At 42.1% G+C, this 13,312-nt stretch overlaps 1 protein-coding gene across 3 annotated transcripts in view; it reads right to left on the bottom strand.

Moving 5' to 3' along the window:
• NDRG3 (NDRG family member 3) overlaps window positions 1-13,312 on the bottom strand; it is a 61,027-nt gene that overhangs the window by 25,153 nt on the left and 22,562 nt on the right. For 2 of the 3 annotated variants that reach the window (XM_007447739.1, XM_007447738.1), the window contains 2 exons: window positions 1,676-1,738; window positions 562-622 (listed from right to left, as the gene is read on the bottom strand). In XM_007447739.1, coding sequence (XP_007447801.1) covers window positions 562-622; window positions 1,676-1,738 — 124 coding nt within the window. Of the gene's footprint in view, window positions 1-561; window positions 623-1,675; window positions 1,739-3,570; window positions 3,692-5,186; window positions 5,293-13,312 lie in introns of all 3 variants that reach the window. The other variant, XM_007447737.1, reaches the window with a different exon arrangement.

The following is a 13,312-nucleotide window of genomic DNA, read 5'->3' as shown; positions in this document are numbered from 1 at the left end:
GAAAGAGTTCCTTAAATAAAAATCAATAAGAACATTTCTATGTAAACTAAAAACTTTCCAGCTTACTTCTTCCCCTCCGATTATGCTCACTATAGAAAATTTGATAAACAGAGAAATTATAAAAAGCAGAAAATAAAATCTCATGTTATCTAACCACACAACATCAATCTGTTAGTATTTTCATGTTTTCTTTCAGTTCTTTCCTATGCCTATGACGAACTTTATGTGCATCTGTATTCTAACCTTTTTGTTAAGGTTATGGTGGTATGTGAATTGCATATCATTACAAGCTCTTCTTACAAAATTTTAATGGTTGTAAGAAATTCCACCGTAAGTATGCTCTGAGAATTATTTTTATTGATGATATCTTGCCCTCATTTGTTATTCTTCAGATGCTATAAGTACAAAGCAAGGCCTTACACAAACCTGTATCTGTTGACAGAATTTATAGAAAAACTGACATAAGATCCCACAACAGTTCCTTGTCATTTAACACAGCAGTAAGAGCTGTGACCTAGGCAGTGCCTCAAGGGTGTTGAGACTAATCCTCCATGTACTTACTGCAAATCTGCTGAGGATGTAAGCTCCAGCTCCAACTCCAACCCCAATGATGCTTTTCAGACTGTGAATGGGACACACCAACATTCATAGGGTTAACTCATTTGGAGGTAGGATGGCATAATGAAAAGAATGCACTTGGGTTCAAATCTGGCTCTGATGCTTACTGGATGTAGAATTTGGTCAGGTTTCTTTAACTTCCTGAGCCTGGGTTCCCTACCTATAAAACAAGAGTATGACCACCTACTTCTAAGTTGATTTTAAGGATTAAATGAAATATGACTAAAACCTGGGAGTCATCCTTGACAGCTCACTCTCCTAATACCTCCATATCCAACCCATCAGCAAATCTACCTTCAAAGTATTTCCATCTGCCTTCTCCTACTCCATTCCATCCCCTGGGCAGTATCCAGTACCAAGCTATCTTACTTGCCTGATTGTTGTAACAGTTTAACCGGTCCCTTGCTTTTTCTCTTTTACCCCTCTCTAAACCATTCTCTCCACAGCTGGAGTAATTTCTTTTTAAAAATGTAAATTGCTTTACTGATGTGCAATTTACATATCTAGAGTGATCATTTTAAAAGACTAAATTGGATAGCACTTAAAACCCTTCGGTGTTTTTTGTCTTTTGAATAAAATCCCAAATTCTTACCTGATCTGTGAGAGCTGTGCAATCTGGTCCTTGTCTATTTCTCAGATTTCACCCTGTGCCTTTCTCCCACTTGCTCACTTGGCTCAGGCCTTTTGGACATATTCCTTCTGTCTGGAATCCTCTTGTCCTGGCTCTCTGTTTAGGTAACTCCTTTTTGTCCTCCAGGTCTCAATCTAAAGGACTCCTTCTTAGAGAGGCAATCCTCAATTAGCCTCAACTGTGTACACCCTGCCCTTATCTATCACAACATTCCCACTGACTTCTTCTATAGTACGTAAGTTGTGACTATTTGTTTGCTTACTTGTTGTCAATTATTTCCCACACCAAAATGTAAGCTCCACACTCCACGAGGGTAGTGACGATACTGTTTTGGTCATCGTCATATCCCCCAGATCAGACACATAGTAGAAAGCGCGAAAAAACAAAAAACAAAAAGCACGCGAAAGAACTGCAGAATGAACTTACTTTAAGTGGGTGAGAACAGGAGGCAGCATTTCGGCCAGCTCATCCATTGTCGGATACTGGTACCTGAAATCCAGAAGGATACCTCCTTACATACATTAGAATGTACTCACAGTTCCCAATCACTAGAACAGCTAGAAAAGTACAGGGTTCTTAGATAAAAGCATTCCCTTTACCAAAGGCTCAAAGGAGGTGACGTAGTACCCGGAAATGATTGTGGCATGTTGCGTGACTCTCTACAACTGCCACACTAAGAGGAAAGTAAAAAACAAACAAAAAAACTCCTACGTGTTTCTATAACCTGAAGAGCGACCTCTGGGACGAGAGGAAGCCGTTTGAAAAGAACAGGTAATACGGTTCTCTCCAGGGTATTTCCAAACCCCTAATAACCACTTCATTTGGGGTTCAGGCTCAGTAAACTTCTAGCAGTAAGAGTCAACCTACTGCTCTTGGTCTGCTGCTTAGGTTTAGGCAGCTAATTGCAAAAGTAAACAAAGCTTTACTGGGCCTAGGCACACAGTCGCAAATCCTGGGCTGCTCATCATAGAGGCTGATTTGTTTTACTTAGGCCTAGAATAACCCAGTTACTTTATTATTTGCTTTTGAATTTGGTTCATGATCTAAGCCACTGGATCCTAAGATGGTCAGGCAAGCCCGAAACTGACTCAGACCAAGAATCCAAGAAAAGTAGGAAGTGTCCATAGAAATTACAGCATCAAAGATGGAAGGGATCTTCAGACAACCCCCTACGTATGGGGCAGGATCTGCTCTACGTTTGACAGGGAAGTCGGCCTGCCTCTGCTTGAAACACTTCAAGCACTGGAGTGCTCTTGAGCCATTTGTACGTAAAATAGACAAAAGGAACTGGATCTAAATCTTGTTGGATATAAACTGGTCACCGGCCAATTTGTGTTTAAGAGACAGAATAGCTTGGACATAGTCAATAACATAGATTCTGGAGCCAGACTGCCTGGGTTAAAATCCCAGCTCTAATCCTTATTTGTTATGTAAGCCTGGCCAAGGTACTTAATATCTCTGGGCCTTAATATCCTCCCCTGTACAATGGGAATAACAGTAAACCTATCCCATAGGGTTGTAAGGATTAAATGAGTTAATAAATGTAAAGTATGCAATGCAGCGTCAAGAATACTGTTTGAGTACTAGGTAAGTGTTAGCTATGATTCTAACACTGCAATGGTCCATTTCACAGCAGTCACTGGCAAAGGCAGCTCTGGAGATGAGTAAAGAGAGAGGGGAAGAATTAGCATTCCACAGCTTGTGCTTTCATTCCTCCTCCAAGGTCTCCTCAATAATTATGCTGTCCAGGGAAGAGTCAGGGAGACTGTGGCTCCACCATGCAAAGCAGGCTTAGGATGAGGCTGAGAGCTCCATGTCCATGTCCAGTTAAATGCACCTCTGGCTGACAGGGCAGCTCCTCCAAATAAATGGTTATACTGATATTCAAATTCCTGTCACCAGATTGAAGGTAAGGGTGGGGAAGTGCTCCCAGGAAGCTCAGAGGGATCTGAGTTTGGGGCTAGGTAGCTGGGAGTTTCAGGGAGGGACACAAAAACGACAGATTTAAAATAGATGAGGAAGGAGACAGTTAAAAGACAGTGAGAAGTGGGTGTTCCAGACACTAATGCCTTGTGACTGGCTCCCATTCATGGAGGGCCATTCCTGGATATCGGAAAAAATGCAGTCTTCGTGAATAGACTGTACATAACAGTTCTCTCACAACAAGGAGAGAAAATGTGCAGATGGTCGGTTGACAAGTATAACCTGTAGGCTGTGCTAAAACCAGCTTGGAGGGAAGCACACGGCCACTGCTCCCGCTGGAGCTTAGCCGTTTGCTCTCTGAGTGCGTGTCTTCCAGAAGGTCTTGCTTGTGGTCTTACCCAGCTGGGAAAGAGGGTGCACCTTCCTGCTGGCCTGGGGCATCAACATGACAGACAGCAAAGTGCTGGGTGATCTCCTGCATATCCTCAAAGTTAAAGAATGCATTGAAACAGGATTTATCTGCAAGAGCAAAACACTCATAAGTCACAAACTCTCCATTTCTCCCCAGTTTTCCTCCACTCAATCAATTCCATATCATCGTCCTCTTTCACCCCCTTTAAATCACTGTTTCACTGAAGTGAAGTGTCTGAACAATCTGTCTGATTCAAGCTGCCCTAAAGGCTGACTACCAGACATCTCAACAACTTGAAAAGGATAACTAATCCTCAATTCTACAGAATGTCTACAAAGAGGAAACCAATCCTGGTGTTTCACAAGACAATCTTACACCCATAATACTGTCATTTTTCATGCATCTTATTCCCCTACCTAACAGAGAGATACTGACCGTATCCCAAGAACCCGGCTAAAGCGAGTATCTTAGGCTGCTTACATTCACCATGTGGAAGACTGTATCTCTTGGCAAAATTGCTGGGGTGCAGGGAGGGGTTTCTTGCTTCAATTTCTACCCTGTTGGTGGAACTGCTTAAATTCCTTCTCATGCTAAAGAGGCAACAAAAGCTCCAGCACTAGACTGTAACTTCAAATGCAGGCCACCTCTGAAAGCCAGAGGAGCGTGAAAGAAAACACATGTACGTAGACTCTGTATGCCTGGGGCTAGGGCCAGAATCTTATATTACCATCTAGAAAAGTCCATTTAAAGTCACTCATATGCTAACACATATATATGGAATCTAAAAAAAAAAAATTGTTATGAAGAACCTAGGGGCAGGACGGGAATAAAGACGCAGACCTACTAGAGAATGGACTTGAGGACGTAGGGAGGGGGAAGGGTAAGCTGGGACAACGTGAGAGAGTGGCATGGACATATATACACTACCAAATGTAAAATCGATGGCTAGTGGGAAGCAGCCGCATAGCACAGGGAGATCAGCTCGGTGCTTTGTGACCACCTAGAGGGGTGGGATAGGGAGGGTGGGAGGGAGGGAGATGCAAGAGGGAAGAGATATGGGGATATATGTATACGTCTAGCTGATTCACTTTGTTATAAAACAGAAACTAACACACCATTGTAAAGCAATTATACTCCAATAAAGATGTTACAAAAATAATTAATTAATTAATTAAAGTCACTCATGATGGCTATAATAAGAATACTTTTACTAATTTATTGAAGAGCTCACAACAAAGTTAAGTTCAAGTTCTGAATTTTCTAACCTGAAATATGAAAAAAACCTAAGTACAGATTGTTTTTTAAAAAAAAACTGATTCCAGTTCTACTTTCTTAACCAGTTCATAATACAATCTTCAGTCCTTTAGCAGGTATGACATAAAGTGAGATATAATCCCAGTATCCCCCAAAACGCATTCAACTGCATACTTCCCAGGAACTTTAATTCTGCCATTAACATGTAGCAATGAGGAGGGAAGGTTAAGGCAGAGAGGAGAAAACCTATGGTTTATCAGAATACTGGGGTTTCTTGTGTGTTTTTAAAAAATATACAAAGATTATGTATTATAATAAAATAGGGAAGGTATAAAATCAAATACATACGATTGAGGCCAATGTCATGGTATGTCAGAATAACTGGTCTGTTTCCCTTCGGTAGGCCTCTTATAGTGACGTGGACCATACCGTGAGTTGTTTCTATATCATGTTCCTGTAACAAGAGAACATCAAGGTCTCAGCAAGGGCAGAGTAGACTTCCCAGGTTACTGAAGTTTCACAATACCCAGTTCACTGCTGTTTCCCACTAGCTGGGGCAGGACACATCGCTGAATTATAAGCCAACTAGAGGGATGTTATATCATACAGAATAGTCCTACTTTTTAATTCCTTCCAGATAAACAAACAAACTAAGGAAAAATACACCTTATCTACAAAGCTCACTTTCTTAAGTGGGGGAAGCCAGGGATCTGCTGAGAATATATTCGCAACTAGCTATGGCAAGGAGATCAGCAAGTTGAGTGAGGAGCCAGGTAAGACCTGGGGAAAGGAAAGTTAAGGAAGCAGAAGATGTGAAGAAGCTGCTGGGTAAAAAGGCAGAGGCTTCAGAGCCTCTAAATGCATGTTCAACAACTGATAATTTCAATAGGACCTATGGGTGTATCTGCCTAAAATCTCTCCCCTTCCCTGGGAGCTGCCCTTCTGTGTCATCCATACAGTACGGGAGTGGCTCTTGCCGCCCTGTCTGTAGACTATAACCTTATGGCCATGGCTCACTGGAGTCACGTGGGCATTTGGTCCATGCTAGGTAAGCATCCTTCCCTGAGAATCTGTAATTGGGACTAAGAGATTCCGTCCTCAGCTTGGTTCTTCTCTTGAAAAGAGAAGTAAACTTGGGAGCTTATAGTAGGCATTTCCACCACTTTAATTCCTGGTTCCGGCTGTGTGTGCTGTTAAGTTCTGCGACATCCCTGGATTGCCTCTGGTTTAAGCTATTTGGGTGGGTTTGTTCCCTGCATCCTAAAGGGTCCTAACCAAGGCAATGAGTAAAATTTAAGATGCAGCCAGAGCAGAGCTCAGGAACTGAATAAAGCTAGAACAAGATGAAATCAGAGCTACTGGGACCAGCACTAAGAGTGGTTGGGTAGAAAAGAAAGAGACTCTAGAAAAAGTAACTGAGACTTATTCTAGTCTTCTTCAACATCTATATTTCTTAAAAATGAATTATCACACCTAGCCTAGTGAATTTTTGCTGACAAAGTCCGTACCTATCTCAGGAAGTGTTATAGTAGCTGAGACAAAATAACTCTTTCAATAAGAATCCCAACAAAGGCAAAGCACTTCCAACTTAATTTCCCATCTAATAATGAACCTCATCGGAGCCCTGGTTCCTTCTCTCATGTGGGGCACAGAACAATCTTACAATAATTGAACGTGAGTATATCTCAAATCATGGGCTGCAAGCTAGAGCAGGTATCTCTCCAGCAAACCAAACCACAAGTGACTCAATATTTCTGCTATTCTCTATTACTGCTTGCTACATCCTCTTCAAAGGCTTGAAAAGGGGGAATAAGAAATGAAGGAGAGAATCAGGCACCATGAACTGGCTATGAAATAAAGCACAGGGTTTGGATGGGAGGAATATAAAGACATAAATTCCTGTTGCTGTATGAACATTTCTCACGTGGTAACGTCACTTATTGAGGACCCCCCTCCACCACCATCATCAGGCTCATTCCCTAAACAACTACGTATCTACTGAACCCCTACTACCAGACCCTGGACTGAGCTCTGGGCACAAAACAGTGAACAAGAGAGATGTGATCCCTGCTCTCACACAGATTACATTCTACACAGGGAGGCCGACAATAAACACACAAACCAACCAACCCATAACAATAGCCTGTGATCAGAGCTGTGAAAGAAAGAAATAGGATGCTCTGATGGAAAATTGAAGAGGAAGACATTAATTAACTCTATTAGCAGTCAGGAAAGTACAAATTAAATTCAATGAGATGCAATTTCATACATACCAGAATGGCAAAAATTTTTAAGTCAGATAATGCCAAGTGTTGGCCAAGATGTAGAGAAATAAGAACTTTCACACACTATTGGTAGGCATGTAACCTGGAATGACTACTCTGGAGAAAAATTTGGTAATTTCTAGTAAAGTTAAGAGATGTCTACCCTACAGCAATTTTACTTTTAGGGATAATCTAAAGCGATTCTCAAACACACTCACACAGACAAAAAGATATGTGCAGATATATATACATATATACATATACACTGAGGCCTTATTTATAATGTCAAAAAATTGAAAGTAGTCTAATTAGTCATCAGTAAGGAAACTGATAAATTATGACATTCATATAATGAGATGCAGACAAAAATGAATGAACTAGAACTAGAAGCATTAATACACAGAGAAAATCTTGAAAAAACAATGCTGAGTAGAAATGCAGAAGGATTTGTATATGATGTATGACTTACGTATGTAGATATTTTTAAAAAGCAACACTATACAGATTGTATATGTTTACATATATATATATATATAATTTTAAAATAAAGATGTAGAGAAATAAGAACTTTCACACACTATTGGTAGGCATGTAACCTGGAATGACTACTCTGGAGAAAAATTTGGTAATTTCTAGTAAAGTTAAGAGATGTCTACCCTACAGCAATTTTACTTTTAGGGATAATCTAAAGCGATTCTCAAACACACTCACACAGACAAAAAGATATGTGCAGATATATATACATATATACATATACACTGAGGCCTTATTTATAATGTCAAAAAATTGAAAGTAGTCTAATTAGTCATCAGTAAGGAAACTGATAAATTATGACATTCATATAATGAGATGCAGACAAAAATGAATGAACTAGAACTAGAAGCATTAATACACAGAGAAAATCTTGAAAAAACAATGCTGAGTAGAAATGCAGAAGGATTTGTATATGATGTATGACTTACGTATGTAGATATTTTTAAAAAGCAACACTATACAGATTGTATATGTTTACATATATATATATATATATATTTTAAAATATTTATTTATTTAGTTGCGCTGGCTCTTAGTTGCGGCATGCAAACTCTTAGTTGCGGCATGCATGTGGGATCTAGTTCCCTGACCAGGGATCGAACCCAGGCCCCTGCATTGGGAGCTCGGAATCTTAATCACTGTACCAGCAGGGAAGTCCCTACATACATATATTTAAAGTATAAAAACTTGGAGAAGGAATGTACACTAAAGTTAGGACTTGATGCCTTCTGGGAGGTGATATATTCCGAAAATGAACTTAAGGAGGCTTCGATCTCTCTCATGTTTCACTTCTTGAGAGAAAGAAAGAATAAAGAGGGAGACAGGGAGAAACCAGCCCCTGCCAGAAGAGCGACAATACAGGAGAACCCAAACTGAAGAGAATGCGCAACCATCTGTCATCTGGACAGTCAAGCTGCTGGAGCCCTTCCTGTGTCATATCTAAGCCTTCAATAGAGTCTTGCATAAATATCCTGGCCTGGTCTCAGCTGTGCTACTGAGAACTGAGGAAAAAAAACAACTTACATTTTGGCCCTAGGGTTAGCTGGACCTCCTAAGACCTGGTAATTGATGGGGATAGTGTGTGCAGGAAAAGGCAGGATGCCAAGCAGAGGGAGGGGGATAGTGAGCTGTCAGGGAAGTTCAGAAGGATGATGAAAAGGGAGATAAAACAGATGGGGCGAAAGAGAACACATTTAAAAAGAGGACGAGGCGGGCTTCCCTGGTGGCGCAGTGGTTGAGAATCTGCCTCCTAATGCAAGGGACACGGGTTCGAGCCCTGGTCTGGGAAGATCCCACATGCCGCGGAGCAACTAGGCCCGTGAGCCACAACTACTGAGCCTGCGCATCTGGAGCCTGTGCTCCGCAACAAGAGAGGCTGTGACAGTGAGAGGCCCGTGCACCGTGATGAAGAGCGGCCCCCACTCACCGCAACTAGAGAAAGCCCACGCACAGAAACGAAGACCCAACACAGCCAAAAAATAAATAAATAAATAAATAATAAAAATTAAGGAATTCCTTAAAAAAAAAAGCAGACGAGGCAATAGGGCAAAGTAACTGCTTTGTCATCATTTCATAATCTGGATGAAATTCAGAGTTAAAATTGGCTTTTACAAAATTTCAACTTTTTAGGGAGATCTTAGCCCGTACCTCCCCATAATATGCCCTCAAATTGTGTAGCGACCAAAGTATCAAAAGGCCAAGAGACCTGGGCCCTATCTGTCAATCCTGTTGCCCTATTTGGAGCAACCCTTGGTTGTCAGTATCTCTTATGGTTTCTCTTCATTTTCAAAGTAATACGAAAAGAAAGGAGACACTCACATCCATGCGGATTTGTAAATATATCCTTTGTGACCTTATATGTGAATGGCTTGAACAAGACTCTATCTGGAGATGACTGTGCAGAGACCTTGGCTATGGAGCTGACTCAGTGGTCAGGCCACTGCAGGGGTGATGCTGCTGCCACCTTTCTTTAGCCAACTATCAGCTGCTGCACAGGCTGTTTTCTCCAGTTACCTTACCCTTCACCCCAGCATTCTAGAGGGTATGACTGCACAGTGAAACTGTCCAGTAGGCTCTGGTCATAGATCTTTCCCAGCACTCTCTGATGACTTACCATCTCCAAGACTATATGCACTTTTAAAACATGATCCTTTATTCTGCAGGCTTATAAAACCACCTGAAATCATATCGGTCCACAACATACTTCTCCATCTTAGACTGCCTCCCCCTCTTCATCAAAGATGTAGTCGAGAGATTAGGATATTACCACTAACTGATAACAATCAGTGTTCACCTTTCTTTCTGAGTCCTTTTCCTTCTGCTAAATGTGCAATCACCAGAGTTATTACACAATCTGAGTTGTCATACCTCTCTCAACTTAGTTAAATTTTGATCACGTCATGTCTATTAGTGCTTCCTCCTCTCCCTAGCCAGAGTCTGAAACAGTTTAGGTAAACTTGTAGGACAACATACCCTTGGAAATGTCAACATTCTTATTAGTATGAGTTTTATTCTGTTTCTAATAAGCAGGCTACTGTATGAGCCTTGGGCATAGTTTTTGTTATTTATTACATAGGAAATTTTAATATAATGCCCCCACTGCCTTACCCCTGTGTAGTGGTATAAAGTTCATTTGCATGACTTCATTTAATCCCATCGTAAAAGAATCTGCCTCCACAATTACTCAGCCTTTCTGCCTATGAGTAAATCATATTTTCCTTCTTAAAGTTCTATAATACATTCTCCCTGACTCTAGCCTCAGCTCTCTCCCCTCTTACCTCTTAGATCTTTCAGCCTGGTTAAATCAATATTCTTTGAGACATCGACTTTTACTTTTCCACTACCCACATTCTCAGACTTCCTACAAATCATGTTCTTCATTTGAAAGCTTCTTTTGCAATATGTCAACATAAAATCTATCTTTTCCTATCTGTCTTTTCAAAGCCAACTCCAATATTTTCTTCACACAGCCTTAGCTAACAATGAGGAGAAAAAGAGTGAATGACTATTTAACCCACATGCAACAGCTCAGAACACCTTCAGAACATGGACTCTCTAGTCCAGGTAGGAAGGGGTCCAGGTTTGGCCAATTCAGACACCCCAATCTCTGGCCACAGTGAGCAGTCCATGGATATGCATGTTACCCCCACACACATGTCCCATACTAAGCCAATAAGACTCCTCCCCTAGCCTTTTTTGTTTTTTTGTTTGTTTGTTTGTTTTGTTTTTTGCATTACGCGGACCTCTCACTGTTGTGGCCTCTCCCCTTGCGGAGCACAGGCTCCGGACGCGCAGGCTCAGCTGCCATGGCTCACGGGCCCAGCCGCTCAGCGGCATGTGGGATCTTCCCGGACCGGGGCACGAACCCGTGTCCCCTGCATCAGCAGGCGGACCCTCAACCACTGCGCCACCAGGGAAGCCCCTCCCCTAGCCTTTTCCCTCAAGTTACAGGTAAAGATCTCTTCTCTTAGCAGTGAGGCTGCTAAGCTGGAAGGATGTGAATTTTGGGCAGTTGGCAGCCGTCACGCCCGTGCTATGACAGAGCTTGTCAGAGAAATAAACCCTCTAGTGACAGGGGAAGAGGGAACTGAGATTGGGGGTGGTGATAAAAGGCCTTAGCTTTTTCTATAAGATTCTTTTTTTTCTCCCCAAATGAGAACAAAGTCACCTCTATCTTTAGTACTTAATCAATCTCACCCTTACCCCCGAGCCCCCCAAAACAAAACCCCACAAAATAAAACCAAAAGGGGAGACTGATTCAAGATGGCGGAGTAGAAGGACATGCTCTCACTCCCTCTCTCAAGAACACCTGCATCACAACTAACTGCTGAACAATCATCGACAGGAAGACACTGGAACTCACCAAAAAAGATACCCCATATGCAAAGACAAAGGAGAAGCCGCAATGAGATGGTAAGAGGGGCGCTATCACAATAAAATCGAATCCCATAACTGCTGGGTGTGTGACTCACAAACTGGAGAACATTTACACCACAGAAGTCCACCCACAGGAGTGAAGGTTCTGAGCCACACATCAGGCTTCCCAACCTGGGGGTCTGGCAATGGGAGGAGGAATTCCTAGAGAATCAGGCTTTGAAACCTAGTGGGATTTGACTGCAGGACTTCGACAGGACTGGGGGAAACAGAGACTCCACTCTTGGAGGGCACACACAAAGTAGTGTGCACATCGGGACCCAGGGGAAGGAGCGGTGACCCCATAGGAGACTGAACCAGACCTACCTGCTGGTGTTGGAGGGTCTCATGCAGAGAAGGGGGGCAGCTGTGGCTCACCAAGGGACAGGGACACTGGCAGCAGAAGTTCTGGAAAGTACTCCTTGGCGTGAGCCCACCCAGAGTCCACCACTAGCCCCACCAAACAGCTCGGGTAGGCTCCAGTGTTGGGTTGCCTCGACCAAACAACCAACAGGGAGGGAACCCAGCCCCACCCATCAGCAGACAAGTGGATTAAAGTTTTACTGAGTTCTGCCCACCAGAGCAACAGCCAGCTCTACCCACCACCAGTCCCTCCTAACAGGAAACTTGCACAAGCCTATTAGATAGTCTCATCCACCAGAGGGCAGACAGCAGAAGCAAGAAGAACTACAATCCTGCAGCCTGTGGAACAAAAACCACATTCACAGAAACACAGACAAGATGAAAAGGCAGAAGGCTATGTACCAGACGAAGGAACAAGATAAAACCCCAGAAAAACAACTAAATGAAGTGGAGATAGGCCACCTTCCAGAAAAAGAATTCAGAATAATGACAGTGAAGATGATCCAGGACCTCGGAAAAAGAATGGAGGCAAAGATCGAGAAGATGCAAGAAATGCTGAACAAAGACCTAGAAGAATTAAAGAACAAACAAACAGAGATGAACAATACAATAACTGAAATGAAAAATACACTAGAAGGAATCAATAGCAGAATAACTGAGGCAGAAGAACAGATAAGTGACCTGGAAGACAGAAATGGTGGAATTCACTGCTGCGGAACAGAATAAAGAAAAAAGAATGAAAAGAAATGAAGACAGCCTAAGAAACCTCTGGGACAACATTAAAAGCAACAACATTCACAGTATAGGGGTCCCAGAGGGAGAAGAGAGAGAAAGGACCCGAGAAAATATTTGAAGAAATTATAGTCAAAAACTTCCCTAACATGGGAAAGGAAACAGACACCCAAGTCCAGGAAGCACAGAGAGTCCCATACAGGATAAACCCAAGGAGAAACATGCCGAGACACATAGTAATCAAGCGGGCAAAAATTAAAGACAAAGAAAAATTATTGAAAGCAGCAATGGAAAAACGACAAATAACATTACAAGGGAACTCCCATAAGGTTTACAGCAGATTTCTCAGCAGAAACTCTACAAGCCAGAAGGGAGTGGCATGATATACTTCAAGTGATGAAAGGGAAGAACCTACAACCAAGATTACTCTACCCGGCAAGGATCTCATTCAGATTCAATGGAGAAATCCAAAGCTTTACAGACAAGCAAAAGCTAAGAGAATTCAGTAGCACCAAACCAGCTCCACAACAAATGCTAAAGGAACTTCCCTAAGTGGGAAACAGAAGAGAAGAAAAGGACCTACAAAAACAAACCCAGAACAATTAAGAAAATGGTCATAGGAACATACATATTGATAATTACCTTAAACGTGAATGGATTAAATGCTCC

Source organism: Lipotes vexillifer, unplaced genomic scaffold, assembly GCF_000442215.2.
Source record: "Lipotes vexillifer unplaced genomic scaffold, Lipotes_vexillifer_v1.1 scaffold397, whole genome shotgun sequence".
Classification (NCBI taxonomy): Eukaryota; Metazoa; Chordata; class Mammalia; order Artiodactyla; family Lipotidae; genus Lipotes; species Lipotes vexillifer.
Note: the sequence above shows the minus strand (reverse complement) of the source record. Positions and strands in the feature narration are given on the sequence as shown.